Raw genomic sequence first — 17,013 nt, 5'->3', positions numbered from 1 at the left:
AATATATATATATTCACTTGGCCAAGGACTACGTCACGTCATAGAAATTATAGGCAGCAAAGCTGTAATATGCAACCACTATTTCCGGAAAAGAGCCTCGAACCTCGTGCAACAACTAATTTTATTACACAGGGCATTGCCCATACATTTATGATTGGTCAAGACTAGCTGAAGAGATGCCATGGTTTAGACTTGGTTCTCTTTGGTAGGTGCGCAGACTCTCTTAGCAACACGACCTTCCAATCAGTATTCGGCCGGCCAGTGGAAGTCTACTCTGGCACCATGTTGGAGTCTGAGGGTTCTAACACCCACCTCAGCTCCGCGTGTCATTTGGTGAGCTGGGTAAAATCATAAAAGAAGGGATTAAGAAACACCAGGATACAAGTTAAACAATAATCTGATTTAATGATAACAGGTAACAACACAATACAATACAAAGGAAGTACTTCCTGCTCTTTCTTCTTATCTTACTGTCTGGTCAGCCTGAAGAAAAAAGAGAGCGAACTATAGAAAACACAGGCTTTCATACAAAAAACACAGGAGGAGGTGTGTGGATGCTCCCCCCAGAGTGGTCACCCATTGGAAGAGACAAACACGATGATGTGCCGTAGCCAATCAGCACGAGCCAGCCAGGAGACCCGGAAAACAAGAGTCCCTTAGTTTTGAGACAAGACAAACACATCTGGTGTCTGTTCGTCTTCTATTCCTTGCATGAGTTTCTCCTATCCTCCCCCATCAGTTGTTAAAGCACATTTCGTTTTCACATACTCTTGGCATCTTTTACGATATAGTTGTTTATAGTTGGATTATACAAATATCACATGTGAGTTACCTTAATATCAAATAATAACGAGGAAAACATTACCTTTGCTCTCAAGCAGTCCTATTAGTGCTTTTCAAATAGTTAAACTTTACACAGGCCCATTATAGAGAACACACACTCATTTTGTCCTGCCACATTCCAGAGATTCGAGCCGTGTCTAAATGAGAATGTCTCCTCTCCCCCCTCTCTGTATCTACTGTATGTCCTGCAAACTGCCCCTATTTCATACAGAGTCATTTTAAACATGTTTAAGCTAACAACTCCACAATGTTGTCGCAATTTAGTACCCACACATGAAATAATAAAAACAAAGAAATCAAATAAAACACACACAGTTATAGTTTGAGCAGCAATCCCCTCTAGCTGCTGCAACAGCCCTAAAACATTTTAACTGCATTATCTGAGGAAAATGTATCTGGGAATTCCCATGTTAATTGCACAGTCTATTGATAATTAACAGAGAGACTCAAGGGGCCTCTTTTAATATCTGGAAATTGCAACAGGACTTTCTCAAGAATACTCAAGGGTAATCTTTTCACTCAAGGCAGAAGTCCCAGGTTATACTAAAAATGGGATATTTGTTTTAAGAGTATATATAAAAAACAGACTTGTTCATTGTGTTTAAACACACATTCTATATATCAGGTGACATTAAAATGAATATACCACAACCATCATACGTAATTTGTTTTCGCTAATGTTTCTACAGAAAACCTATTTTTTACATATTAGGGACTTTTTAAATCTCCTTGATTCTTTTGGTCTCGTTCAGTCCGTGGCTGGCCCAACACACGAAAAAGGACACACTTTGGACTTAGTATTATCGTTTGGACTGTCTGTCTCTGTGGATGACATCTGTGCAGAAACGCGTATCTCAGACCATTTACCGGTTCTGTTTACAACCTCGATCCCTTCCGCAGGAGTCGAATCATGTGCCCCTGCGCATCGTCTGCGTTTGATTAACCCCTTGACCTCCTCACAGTTTTCAGATGCTTTTAATACTTCTCCGATCTGTAAATTAGAGGTGAACTGTGCTCTTAGTGCTTATGACCTTATCTCCATGTTTGACTCGACATGTACCCTAATACTGGATTCTGTTGTTCCTTTTCGCTTAGACCAGGGGTCTGCAACCTTTTTGACCAAAAGAGCCATTTTGCTACTTTTTCCCCAAAACATTTTTGTCTTTGCGAGCCGCAAAGCATATTTCATAGCTTGATAGCTTATAAAGTTAAATTTATTGTTATATCAGAAAAAAACTACAGTTTTTTTGCATTTATTAGGCTATTACATTATATAAAACTGTTAACCTCTAATAATAAACAAAGAACTGCTATAAGGAGAATTAAAAATAACTTTGAAATAAATAAAACACATAGCTGCACTCTAAAAAGAGTTAAAGGTGGGGTAGGTAAGAATGGAGAAACCAGCTCGAGTGCGCTAGAATTGGAAAATACACAACCGGAAAAAATCTGCCTCTTCCTTCAGACTTCCTTACAGAGCCCCTCCTCCAACACACACGAACGCGCACATGACCAATGAGGGCACGAGATATGTTTGTGCACAGATGGAAGGCTGACAGGCAGGTAGGCCATCCAGTTATTTTAGCCGGGCCGACTCAGATGATTGGTTGTGCTTTTTACAGCGCTACGGCTTCCAGCGATACATTTTTTTATGTATTTATTGTCAAAGCATTTAATATATTCATTGCTATCAGGACGTTAAGAGCATTCCATGGAATATAACAAAAAGTGTTTTCTGAAATAAATTACATACCCCATTGAATTATGACTGAAGATCGTCAGCTGTCTTCCTCACCTGTGTTGTTCTTCGATAAGTAAAGGCTGCAGCACCTTTGACAGCTTCTCTCTACATATCAAACATACCGGTAAACCAGCATCGTTTGCTGTGAAAAGCAGTGTGCATCAGGACCCGGTGAGGACACTATCTATACTGACTCAGCAATCACTGTAAGTTATATTCTTGTTTAAATAGACTTCTCTGTTTCATTTATTCTACTCTGTATAATTGTTCTGTAGTTATTGTAGCTAGAACGGCGATTTCTGAGAGATTTTAAATCTCAGATCTGCTCAACTCAACCTGTAAGACAGGTCTCACTGGGTCACGCGCCTCAACCCTGCATTACAATAGGCAGGAACACTCTGCTGTCGCCCACCAGCTGAAGAAAGTTAACTAATTAGAGGGGCGTGCCCCCACAGCTGTCAGAACTCAGCAATCAGGTGTCCATCTTAGGTGGCTCATTCCTGGAGCGTCAGCCAGACGAAGACTGACAAAGACTTTGGAGTCCTGTTGGAGCAAGACTGAAAAAGACATTGGAGTCCTGTTGGAGTCACGAGGGAGGCAAAGAGGAGGCAAATCCTACTTTGATTGAGCTAAGTATCGCTGGTGTTTTCTTTTGTTTTATTCAATTCTCTTTGGTTCTCTAGCCCCTCATGCTATAATCATGTGTATTTTCTCCATTCCTGTTCATGTGTCCTCTCGCAATTATCACTGGCCCCGTGTATCTCCTAATCGATTTAACCGGCCTGCTCTTGTCTATCCCACATGCTCCACTGTGATCCAACATCTAGTTTCAGGGGGCCTGTGGAACTGCCAGTCAGCTGTTCCTAAGGCTGACTTCATCTCTGGCTACGCTTCCCTGCAGTCTCTGGATTTCCTTGCTCTCACGGAGACCTGGATTACTCCATCCAACACATCCACCCCAGCAGCTCTCTCCACAGCATATTCCTTCTCCCATACACCCAGACCCTCTGGCAGAGGAGGTGGCACTGGTCTCCTGCTCTCTCCCAACTGGAGCTTTTCCCTCTTCAAGCTGCCTAACTTCACTCCTTCCACCTTTGAATTCCATGCCGTCATAGTAACCCATCCTATCCAATTAACCATTGTTGTTATCTACCGTCCACCAGGCGCCTTGGGGGACTTCTTGGAGGAGTTAGATAATCTCCTCTCACACATCCCTGAAACTGGCCCTCCCGCTGTACTTCTCGGAGACTTCAACCTCCAGATAGGGAAGATATCTGAACTAACATCTCTTTTAACCACCTTTTGCTTTCTCACTGTCTCCATCCCCACCAACTCATAACGCTGGCAATGTCCTTGATCTCATATTCTCAAGGAACTGCACTACTTCTAACCTCTCTGTAAACCCGCTTCACACATCCGATCACTTCTTCATTTCATTCTCTCTACCCCTTTCCAAACATAACAACCTAATCTCTTCTAACTCTGCACCTGTCCGCCGCAACCTTCGTTCCCTCTCCCCCTCTACCTTTGCCTAATCGGTGCTCTCAGCCCTCCCTTCCTCTGATTCGTTCCAACTCCTGCCTCCAAACTCTGCTGTAGAAACTCTCCTCTCTACTCTCTCATCCTCTCTGGACTCTCTCTGTCTTCTCACATCTCGGCAGGCTCGTCAGTCCCCTCCTGCTCCCTGGCTAAATGACGCACTGCGTGCTAATAGAACCATCCTTAGGGCAGCAGAGCGGAAATGGTAGAAATCCAAACACCATGACGACCTCTTAACCTATCAGGCTCTCCTCTCCTCTTTCTCTGCTTCCATCTCTCAGGCAAAAAGCACTTTATTTCAAGATAAGATCCAATCTTCCTATTTCAATCCCAAAAAACTATTTTCTATCTTCTCCACCCTTTTGGACCCCCCCAAAGCCCCTCCCCCCTCCTCCCTTCTGTCAAGCGACTTTGTTAACCACTTTGAAAAAAAGGTTGATGATATTCGCTCTTCTTTTTCTGACTCACCTTTACTCAACGCTGGGTCACCAGACCCACCTTTCACCCACACACTGACCTCCTTCTCCCCTCTCTCTCCAAGTGAGGTTCTTATCCTCATTACCTCTGCCCGTCCTACCACCTTTCCTCTGGACCCTATCTCCTCAAACCTCCTTCAGACTATCGCTCCTGATATTCTACCGTTTTTCACCCATCTCATCAACACTTCTCTAACTTCTGGTCACTTTCCAAACAGTCTCAAGGAGGCAAGAGTAAACCCTCTCCTAAAGAAACCCACTCTCAACCCGTCTGATGTTATAAACTACAGGCCTGTCTCTCTCCTCCCGTTCCTGTCTAAACCACTTGAACGCGCTGTCTTTAAACAACAGTCCTGTTATCTCCATCAGAACAACCTTCTGGATCCGCACCAGTCTGGTTTCAAGGCAGGTCACTCAACAGAAACTGCTCGCCTTGCTGTCTCTGAGGAATTGCACACTGCTAAAGCAGCCTCCCTCTCCTCTGTCATCATCCTTCTGGACATGTCTGCTGCATTCGACACGGTGAACCATCAGATCCTCCTTCGCACTCTCCAAGAACTTGGAGTTTCAGGCACTGCACTTTCCCTCCTCACCTCATACCTCAAAGACCGCACCTACAGGGTTACTTGGAGAGGGTCCGAGTCCGACCCTTGTCAATTAACTACAGGGGTCCCTCAGGGCTCTGTTCTTGGTCCCCTCCTCTTCTCCTTGTACACAAACTCGCTCGGGTCTGTCATTAGCCCGCATGGTTTTTCATACCACTGCTACGCTGATGACACCCAATTAATTCTGTCCTTTGCCCGCTCAGAGACCCAGGTCATCGCACGCATCTCTGCTTGCCTAATAGACATCTCTCGGTGGATGTCTGCTCATCACCTCAAGCTCAACCTTGACAAGACTGAACTGCTTTTCCTTCCGGGAAAAGATTGTCCCACTCTTGACCTAACAATCAACATCGGCACCTCTGTTGTTTCCCCGACTCAGACTGCAAGGAATCTGGGTGTGATCCTAGATAACAACTGTCCTTCACTGCAAACATTGCTGCTACAACCCGCTGCTGCAGATACACGCTTTACAACATCAGGAGGATACGTCCCCAGCTGACCCAGAAATCAGCGCAGGTTCTGGTCCAGCCTCTCGTCATCTCACGCCTAGACTACTGCAACTCCCTCCTGGCTGGTCTACCTGCATGTGCCATCCAACCTCTGCAGCTCATCCAGAATGCAGCGGCTCGTCTGGTCTTCAACCTTCCAACATTCTCCCACACCACGCCGCTCCTCCGTTCCCTTCACTGGCTTCCAGTAACTGCTAGAATCCACTTCAAGACACTGTTACTTGCGTACCATGCTGGGAATGGATCTGGCCCTTCCTACATCCAGGACATGGTTAAACCGTACACCCCAGCACGTGCACTCCGCTCTGCATCAGCCAAACAGCTCGCTGCACCCACACTGCGAGGGGGACCCAAGTTCCCATCAGCAAAAACTCCTGTTTTTTTGCTATCCTGGCTCCAAAATGGTGGAATGAGCTCCCCATTGAAATCAGGACAGCAGAAAGCTTACACATCTTCCGGCGCAGACTGAAAACTCATCTCTTTAGACTCCACTTCGAGCGATTGAATTACTAACAAAGCACTTATATACTAATAAAGTTCTGGCTTATCTAAAGCCAGTTGAGTAGCACTTGAAATGTTTGGCCCTATGAAACCTGATGTAGTTATATGATTCTGTTTTCTTCAAGGTTGTATCTTCCTGGTCGAATGCACTTATTGTCAGTCGCTTTGGATAAAAGCGTCAGCTAAATGCAATGTAATGTAATGAAAACATATAACTCTGTCCACGCAGAATTAAATCCTGTGTTCCTCTGGTACTTTTCTTTGATTTATCCATAGTTCGCTCATCGAGCCGGGGGTCAGGTTATTCAAATGCAAGAAAAGGCGCTAGCGCGGGACCGTAGCAGGATGTGACGCACATTTTAGTTGACCTAATAAAAACCGTTTTGTTTTTTATTTTTATGTCACAGTATCACCTCAAAATACAAGATACGAAACATTTTCAAACATGCAACAAAATATAAATAGTTCTACAAATATATTTTATAGTAGTGTCAGGGACAACCTCACATGGAGGGGCAGAGTGTTCCAGAGCCTAGGGCCAGCTGCTGCGAAGGCTCGGTGCCCTCGGGTTTTGAGCATGGTCTTGGGCACTATCAGCAGCAGCTGGTCAGCAGACCTTAAAGCTCTGGCTGGGGTGTAGCGATGGAGGAGTTCGGCTATATAGGCCGGAGCCAGCCCATTTAAAAATAGCGAGTTTTTTCAAACATTTAGTTTAACATACCTTTTTGTTTGTTGCAGAATTGATTCCTTAACAATCCAGTAGCCTTCTGGGGGCAGTCATGTACAGAACAGAGGTCAGGTAGCCTAAAGCTTGCATTAAAGCCTAAACATTTTCTGAGTTGCGATACAATCTTCTGTCGTTAAAATCCTAAATCTTTTTTCTTCTTCAAACAAATGTAGTTTTAATGTCTTTACAGTTCTTGACATGCATCGGAAACGTTTTAGAAAATGTATATACAAACAAACTTTACCAGTGAAATCAGAATCAGAAACGGGTTTATTGCCAGGTAGGTTCACACATACGAGGAATTTGACTTGATGTCATGGTGCATACATAAAATATAAAACAAAGAATCTCCCTATAAAATAAGAAATCTTTAAGGACACTGTAATACAATATAGTAGTAATTTACAGCTAAATGGAATGCAATGATTTATAGAATATGAAATAAGAATATGTGCAGTAAGCAGTATTTGAACATTGTGTGCATTAATGTAATACATATGTGACCTGCTCCATCGAAATCAGTCGCATTGTCCCGAAGACACATGTTGAGTTTTATAAAACGGACAAGTCAAATCAAGCAATCTGATTGGTTCTTAGCCGTGATATACTGAGCGTATACCACGGGTAGAATTGTAAATTACTTTTCACAACAAGTCACTATCCCTCCGCGTCTGAGAAAAACAGTATACCGTTGGTCTTGCAGTTTGCTTTTCAAACTGGAACAAGAAAGCAGCGGAAAAGTAACGGGGCAGAAACCCTCCTTTTTACGCAGCGGTCCAGACATAGACATCAAAGGGCAAAACATATTCAGTGTGCAGTTCCTTTGGCATTAGGGCAGGGATATCTAATAACTTTCCAAGCTTTGACATAATGAATTGTGCTACTTTTAAAGCAAGCAACAATTTTTTCAAATCTGTAATCAAAGGTCCGCAAAAACGCTATCGACCAATCAGATTGCTTGATTTGACTTGTCCGTTTTATACATATATTTACATTTATTCCGTTACGAAACAAACTTACAAAGCATAAAATGGAAACATTTAAGATTAACTTCGACCTCCGGGGTGACCTTACTATGGAGGAGTGAATTGAGCAGTGCCTATCTCAAGAAAGCACCTAAACGACGACATGCAGAGCTACGTGAAGAGCATGTAGACCAACTGGAAAAGTACCACCATTCAAAAGCTTTCTGATGCGGGTCTTGAAACAAAGCAGAGAAATTATGACCGTTAGTGGCCACAGGTGCGAAAGCTCTCTCCAGAGCTCCTGGAAGCCGAATCTCGGGGACCGGAGAAAATGGAGCAATATTCTCGCCACGCCAAGCAACAGCCCTAGAACAACCTCAACCTATACAAGTGACCACGTAAGCCATGCTACTGATGCTGGACAGTTTTTCAGTGGGTGCACAATAAACGGCAACATACAAGTGAATGTAAATAAATAGCCAAATAATGGATCAACGCTCTCTGTCTAATATGTTCGCTAGCTGTTAGTTTTGTTGCATAGCAACCACCTCACACTATGTTTCGTGCAGAAGGCAACGGAGGGACTATTTTATTTTGAACATCCTTATTTACTAATAAAAACTATTTAAATTAGAGTGTGTATTTTTCTTTCATATTGCCACACTTGGTAGCCGTTTTTTGTCGACCCTCCGCTTCGCGTCGGGCCGAGCCACGCCCCTTAGCTGTGACATAATGAGCATATACCACGGCCTGTCGTGAGCTATTGTTTAAGTATACACTGTTGGAAAGAGGAGATTCATAGCCTTCTAATGATATCTGGAGTGTTGTTGTACTCCAAATATTAAGCGAAATATGTCACATTATATAATGACTGTCACCGAGTCATCATTTTGAGAAAAAGGCCTTCAAAGTTTCCTCTTCTCTGGAATCCATCGATCTGATTGATTATTAGCAGAGCAAATGATCAAAATACTACGGAGGGAAGATATTTTCGTTTGGATAACTGGTCTTGGGGAAGCTCGTGTGTGTGTGTGTGTGTGTGTGTGTGTGTGTGTGTGTGTGTGTGTGTGTGTGTGTGTGTGTGTGTGTAGGGTTGGAGGGTTACTTTGTAAATGTAATCAGTTACTGATTACTGAATACATGGCTCTGAAAGTAATCTTAAAAAAGTACTCTTATTACTTTTAGAATACTTTTGGAGTACTTTATTTTTCCATCAGAGATGGTATGTTTTGGTGTACAGGAGACACAAACAGCAAAAGGAAACTGAACATGTTTTTACTGTTTTAATGGCTTATCAAGAGCACAACTTAAACATAACATCTGAAACGATGCAACAACATAATAAACTTTTGGGGGATGCAGCTTAAGATGTGAGGAGTAAGGGACACGGCTTAGAACGGGCGTGTCGCATTATGTCCTGCCACCAGCCTTGATCTATGTATTCATGTCTGTGACACTCACAGTATCTGCTGCCCACAGCTGTTTTATAGAAGGAAAACCTCCTTCACTTCATGAAATCTCTGCAGCGCAAGGAGGCAGTGGGAGGGTTGACTCAGCCTCTGAGAAGACAAGCGCGCAGTGCCTTTCACGCACCGCCTTTCACGCACCGCCTTCACTGTGTTTACCTTCAGAATCATTAGAAAGGCCAAGAGCGACCGCAGGCTGATGTGTTTTAACCACACACACCTCTAAACACACACACGATTTAAACGCAGACTTCTGTTCCTCCATGTTTCGTTGTTATCGTTTCACTGAGCGGACCCGCCCCCTTTTTTTCCAAACGCTCCCTTTTTTGGTCCATCTGCAGCGGTAATAGGTTTTGTGCGCTGTGATGATTCGGCTGTACCTTTAGTAATGAATATTAAATGCTGTGAGGAAATCTTTCCACCGATAATTCCAATAAGTAATCCAAAATGTATTCACTTCAGGTTTACGAAAGTAACTGCAATCAGATTACTCGTTTTTGAAATGTAGCGCGAGCTGAATACAGTTACTTGATTTGTGTATTCTGATTACGTAATGCCGTTACATGTATTCCGTTACAACCCAACCCTGTGTGTGTGTGTGTGTGTGTGTGTGTGTGTGTGTGTGTGTGTGTGTGTGTGTGTATTTATCATCTGAATTTGCCGAAACAAGTTTAATATTCTGAAAGCCAAGACTTTGTTTATTTGAAATCAGATGAAAACAAACTGTAACGGACCCTGCCGTGTTATCTATGATTTCCATACGCCTTACATTCATAATTTCAGCCGGAAGGAGGGGAGGGCGGCGCTGTGGAAGAGCAGATTGCGAGTGAGAGCTGTCTTCTTCCCTTTACAGCTTCAAAAATGTATTTATCGTGTGATTTTGGAAATAAAAGTTTAATATTCTGAAAGCCAAGACTTTGTTTATTTAAAATCAAACAAAACACCCAAACCCCGAAAAACTTGTTTTTTACACAAATCCACGTTTATTTTGAAATGAGCCGTTGCGACTTCCGAATGATTTCAATAGAGCGGGTCACACATAGAGTCTGCGTTGTGTCAGTGGGGGTCCGGGCCTTGTTTAAGAGGCCGGTAGCGGAGGGGAAGAAACTGTTCAGGTGGCGAGAGGTTTTGGTCCTGATGGAGCGCAGCCTTCTGCCAGAGGGGAGGGGGGTGAACAGTTTGAGTCCAGGGTTGCAGGGGTCGGCCACTATCTCCCCTGCCCGCCTCAGGGTCCTGAAAGTGTGCAGGTCGTGGAGGGATGGCAGATTACAGTTGGTCACCTTCACTGCAGAGCGGATGACACGCTGCAGCCTGCCCTTATCCTTGGCTGTGGCTGCAGCATACCAGATGGTGATGGAGGAGGTGAGGATGGACTCCATGATGGAGGTGTAGAAGTTCACCATCATCGTCTTTGGCAGGTTGAAGTTCTTCAGCTGCCTCAGGAAGAACATCCTCTGCTGGGCTTTTTTGATGTTCTGCTCCCATTTCACAGCAGTTACTGGGGAGTCACACAGAGTGATGGGGGCTGGTGGGGCTGCGTTCTTCCTGAAGTCCACAACCATCTCCACTGTCTTGAGAGCGTTGAGCTCCAGGTGGTTGTCCCTACACCAGGTCACCAGATGGTCCATCTCCCACCTGTCCCCACCAGAGATGAGTCCGATGAGGGTGCTGTCGTCTGCGAACTTCAGGAGCTTGACAGACTGGTGAATGGAGGTGCAGCTGTTGGTGTACAGGGAGAAGAGCAGAGGGGAAAGAACGCAGCCTTGAGGGGAACCGGTGCTGATTGTCCAGGGGTCAGAGACGTGTTTCCCCAGGCTCACGTGCTGCTTCCTGTCAGACAGGAAGTCTGTGATCCACCTGCAGGTGGAGTCGGGCACGTGCAGCTGGGAGAGCTTGTCTTGCAGCAGGGCCGGGATGATCGTGTTGAAGGCGGAGCTGAAGTCCACAAACAGGATCCTGGCGTAGGTTCCTGCTGTGTCCAGGTGCTGGAGGAGGAAGTGAAGGGCCATGTTGACAGTGTTGTCCACAGACCTGTTGGCTCTGTAGGTGAACTGCAGGGGGTCGACGAGGGGGTTTGTGATGGATTTTAGGTGGGACAGGACAAGGCGCTCAAAGGACTTCATAACCACAGAGGTCAGGGCGACGGGTCTCTTGTAACTTAATCCTGTGATCCTTGTTTTCTTGGGAACCGGGATGATGGTGGAGGTTTTGAAGCATGCTGGGACGTGGCATGTCTCCAGTGAGGTGTTGAAGATGTCTGTAAATACCAGAGACAGCTTATCGGCACAGAGCTTCAGGGTGGAGGGGGAGACAATAGAGGTTTCGCAATACTCTAATTTCCAATCCTCGACTCCTCGGTCCTCCGGTAGTGACCCGGAAATGGATTTCAGCGCGCCATGTTGAAGGACAACTCATTTCTCTAAATGCACACCGAGGCTCTCTGGAGGAGCTATAAACGAGGATACACTGATGGGTCTTCCACAGCTCCTCCGCGGATGCATTTCCGGGAACGGTGGAGGCGTGACGCACGGCCGGACAGTGCGTATGCGGCGGACAGACGGGTCTCAGTTGGTTTGGTGTCCTATGCTTACTTCTGTAAATACAACTTTTGGCCCGTAATTTCAATTCCCCATTTCAGCGACCAGAGAGAGGGGGGGGGGGGGGGGGGAATAAGTTTCGAGGATAGGAGTCGAGGAGGGGAAATTAGAGTATTGAGAAACCTCTCTTGTCAGGGCCAGCGCTTTTCTGCTATTGAGTTTCCTAAAAAGTCTGTTTACATCCCTTTCATTGAATTGAGAGAGAATTGTATGTGTTGGGGGAGGTCAGTGGTGTAGGAGAGTGGGACACTGAGAAGCTGTTTACACGAGAATGCAAACGGCTATATCCGCTACTTTTCTCTTTCGTATAGCCCGTTCGTTCACACGAGGCCTTAACGGAAACGGACCCCGCAAACGATAACGGGTCCCAAGATGGATAGGTCTGCAAACGGAACACTCTGGGGGGCCAAACGGCTCTGTGTGTACGCCCTATACGATCTTTTCCTGATAACGATGAAGCCATAGCCCCGCCTCTCCCCACCTCTGCTGCTCACTGCTGTAGCATGGTCAGTAGCTACTGTCAGTAGCTACTGCTACTGCTACTGCTACTGACCATGCTACAGATGTGCAAAATCTACAGCTCCTCTACCACAACCATCAGCAACAAGTGGACATGGAGAATGACATGAACTACATGTTGCTAAATCCACCGCGGGGCATAAACAGAAGGGCAACCATGCTCGGGGGTCTTCTTCGCTTATTTTAGTGTATTTTGTTGCAGAAGTACAGCGTTTGTGTGCAAATGGGGTGAAGGTGTGAGACTGAAACTGTTGGGAGGTATCATGGGGGATGGTGTCAGGACTGAACTCATCAAATCTACAGTAGAACTGATTCAGATCGTTTGCAAGGTGTCGGTCGTTCATGGAGAGTGAGGCTTTTGGCTTGTAGTTTGTGATCTATCTTAAGGCCCTGACACACCAAACTGACACCAAAGAACACGTCCCGACGGACCCGATTGTTGTCGCCTCGCGTCTCCTGCGTCTTGGCCAAACAGTCACACTGGAACACGCCGCAAAGACTTCAGCCGACGGCCAAGTAGCACGTACGCGCATGCATGAGTGGCAATAACTGTCCTTACAAGCAAGCGGCGGTAGTGTGTATTTTTAATTCAAAAGAGGCAACCGGAAGACAGACTCCGTGATATATACAAACAACAAATAGCGTGCTTTCCATTTTCACTCTCGTCCATCACAGACTGTTTCACAGACTGTTTCACATAACGACTTATAATCGAAAACATGTTTAGTGCAGTACTGGAAAATGAAAAATAATATACGTCTGTGCGTGCCTTCTTCACTTCCGTTTCGCTTCTCATGCACTGATTCGCTAAGCTGAACAGCCAATCATGAGTGATTTATTTTTGCCGACAGCCTCCCGATTCAACAGTTGAAGCGGAAGTTGTCGGCACGGCCGAAAAGACACAACGGTGCTGGACACACCAATCTGAGTAGGGTGACAGGACGCTCATCGACGGCCAAATATCTATCGACGGCCAAAATCGGACACGCCAGACAGAAGCAGAGTCGTTTGCTGAGAGCTGGTGTTGGAGTTTCTCAGAGTATTGTCGTTTAGCATCTCTCACCGCCTTGTTAAAGACATACTTCGACTCTCTAAAACGTGCCTTACCGCCACTCCTAAACGCCTCCTCCTTTTGCAATCTTAGCTGTTTCAGTTTAGGTGTGAACCAGGGCTTGTTGTTGTTGAAACTCACAGCTGTCCTCACAGAAGCTGATGTATGACGTCACAGCCTCTGTATATTCATCCAGACTTTGAGTAGCAGTCCTAAACAAGTCCCAGTCAGTACAGTCAAAACACGCCTGAAGTTCCTCCATAGCTTTACTGCTCCACTGCCTGAATGTCCTCACTACAGGTTTACACAGTTTGAGTTTCTGCCTGTATGCAGGAATCAGGAGGACCATGGTGTAGTCAGAGTGGCCCAATGCAGCGCGGGGGACGGTGTGATAGGCTCCCTTGATGGTGGTGTAACAGTGATCCAAAATATTCCCCTCTCTGGTGGGGCATTTAATAAACTGTTTGTATTTTGGGAGTTCGTGGCTGAGGTTGCCTTTGTTAAAGTCACCAAAAACAACAACTAGGCAGTCCGAATAAGTACTCTCCACACACAGTCTCTGGTCGGCGAGTGTGCGCTGCGCCTCCTGCACCTTCACATGCGGTGGGATGTAAACACCGGCCAGTATGAATGAGGAGAACTCTCGGGGGGAATCGAAGGGTTTGCTGTTGATGATAAGAGTTTCCAGAGTGGGAGAACAGTGCTGCAGAATCACTGTCACATCGTTGCACCAGCCACTGTTAGTGTAAAAACATATTCCTCCAACTTTTGATTTGCCAGAGAGCTCCGTGTCACGACCCGCTCTGAACAGTCGGAAGCCTCCCAGCTGCAGTGCCAAGTCCCGAATCGATCCACACAGCCTGGTCTCAGTGAAGCACAAAACACAAGATGAAGAAAAGTCTCTGTTTCTATTAACCAGTAGCTGAAGCTCGTCCAGTTTATTGCTTATGGAACGCACGTTGGAGATAAATATTCAGGGTAGCGGCATGCGAAGCCCGCGGCTCTGGAGGCGCACGAGTGTCCCGGCCCGTTTCCCTCTCCCGTGGCGTTTCAGTGCTCGGATGCACGTGAGGGTACCTTTTACAAGAATGTCCAATGATTCCACGGAAGAACAGAGAAAAGTGGGAAAGTAATCCCCTGAAGTTGTTTCTCTAATGTTTAGGAGCTCTTCCCTGTTGAAATAGTTCGGTGCACTGTGTGTAAACACTGAATTAACGCACAAAACAAGACAAAACAGAGCGCACAAAAAAAACACCGAAGCAGCCATCTGCGGTGCCATCTTAGTTGTGCCAGAAGGCAATACATCACAATTAGTCATGTTTTTGTAGATTCCTAAAATGATACTTCTGATTGTATGTCCAAATTCAATATGTTTTATTTATTAAAATATGAAGGAATGTTCCACTTTAAAAAGCTTTGTAAAATTCTAAGAAGAAGTCCATTTAGATATTTGTTGTTCTTCCTCTTAGAAAATATTTTAAGGCTTTAACAGTATTCATAGGATTTGGATAGAACATTATGTCAACACATTTCATCAATTGGTAACAAAATAATGGTTTTAAAGGTATATGGTTATGTTTTTTCAAATCAAATTAGTAAAATATATATCTTTTCGCAGTTTTTTAGCAAAATTGTCAAATCCCAACATTACATGTTGTAATATTTGGAGCTTATGAGACTTGTAACAGTTTTGTAATACAGTGCAATATCTATAGGAGTTTGTAAAGGATTAAGTATTTGCACACTGCTGCATGCTCTAAACCTTTAAAAAGATCCCAGAGGGAATCACACTGATAACGGGGAAATCAAAGGTGTTCTAAAATGTGGAAATCATCAGCTCATGAGCAGTTTAACCTGGATAATTCGATCATGGAGCCAGCTCTGATGAAATAAAGGCATTGGACCATTTCCATTCCATTTGGAATTATCTTAAGCCATTTAATTTGTAATGGAGATGGAGGATACAAATAAAAACCCTCTTTTAATGTTCCCACATGTACATGTCCACAGCACATAACACACAGTGAGATTTAGTCTCTGCATTTAGATCAGTCTAGTATTATTGAATTCAAATTCAAGGGCTTTAGATATCATATGCACATTATCTACAGTGTAGTTGTTGGCAATGAAAAGTCCAAGGCCCAGACGACAGCGCAACATAAAATATACTCAAGAAATAAAGAAGTGAAATTGTGCAGGAAAAGAGTGCAAGGGGAGCAGTGTATGGACCCAGTGCCTTGCTCGAGGGTATCTCAGTAGTGTCCATGAAGTGAACTGGAAACACTCAAAGTACCAATCAGCAATCTATTCTCAGCCCACTCAGGGACAACTGGTGACCCTCTCTGGTTCCCAAGATAAGTTCCTACAAACAGAGCTACTGTTGCCCAATACCAATGCAAACCAATGGGTGATGTCACAGCTAGATCCATCTTTAGGTACAGTTTAGGGAGTTACCAGGTCTAAATGCCACATCTGTTTTCAAAGAACATAAAATGCCCATAAGTATTTATCGTATTATAAGTATTGAGTCTTCGTTAAGCACAAACTCCCTGGACCAATGAAAATGAAGCCCAATGATGAAACCAAATGATCAGTAAAATAAGTGCATGTGGTAAGGTATATACAAACAGTATGTTCGAATAACATGGATCCTCATTAGATAGTGTTTTTTTTAGACATTTAAGCTGTAAATGCTAAATGCTTTAGGTCACATACATACTTTCATGGAAAGGCAGCATGGCCCACCAAATCTGGTGGGCCAAATGGCTTGTAAGTAAATAGGTTAAATTATTTGATTATTAAAATGATGTATAAAATGTTGATGACAAGGACTGTATGCTGTCTCCTAAAGATATGTAGATTGATTCTGTGTTTTAATAAATGTGTTGGATATAAATAGTATTATATTGACACACAACTACAGGCCAATTATACTACTAGACCAGCACATAGACAACATTATACAGAGGGTCATCACTGCGGCTCTCTGCTAAGTGTCTAAAGATTGATGGCATTTGATACACAGTCCAGCATAGAGGGCAGAACAGGGCAAACGACAAAGTAAATACTAGTATTATACTTGTCATCAATCACGATTGTCACAGGTTAATATTGTTAATAACTCGATAACATTCTTTGACAGCATTAATCAAAACCTATAACTGATGATTCCTGGGGCTAATGGTTGGCTCTTTTTTTTCTCTTCCTCTGTTTTCAGAACTCGGGTATTGAGAAGGCCTTCCTATTCGATGTGGTCAGTAAGATTTACATTGCCACAGACAGCAGTCCAGTGGACATGCAGACATATGAGCTGTGTTGTGACATGATCGATGTGGTCATTGACATCTCCTGCATCTACGGGTAAGCCACCAGACTCTCAATAAACCATAACGACTTCTGTATTGTCACAAAACTAAACTCTGTCCTTGTTGCAGCTCTATCAGAAATATTGGTATTCAGCAAGCAATTTAAGTA

The 17,013-nt window shown here is 44.3% G+C and overlaps 1 protein-coding gene across 4 annotated transcripts in view; it reads left to right on the top strand.

Annotated features, from left to right (window-relative positions):
• Window positions 1-17,013, top strand: part of LOC307047227 (ras-related GTP-binding protein D-like) — a 97,094-nt gene that overhangs the window by 25,778 nt on the left and 54,303 nt on the right. For all 4 annotated transcript variants that reach the window (XR_013810372.1, XM_079694059.1, XM_079694060.1 and 1 more), the window contains exon 4: window positions 16,757-16,899. Coding sequence is in view for 3 of the 4 variants with exons in the window: in XM_079694059.1 (XP_079550185.1) it covers window positions 16,757-16,899 (143 nt within the window). In the remaining variant the exon portion in view is untranslated. The remainder of the gene's footprint in view (window positions 1-16,756; window positions 16,900-17,013) is intronic.

Source organism: Notothenia rossii (assembly GCF_949606895.1).
Source record: "Notothenia rossii genome assembly, chromosome: 7".
Taxonomy (NCBI): domain Eukaryota; kingdom Metazoa; phylum Chordata; class Actinopteri; order Perciformes; family Nototheniidae; genus Notothenia; species Notothenia rossii.
This window is presented reverse-complemented; position numbering and strand designations above follow the sequence as displayed.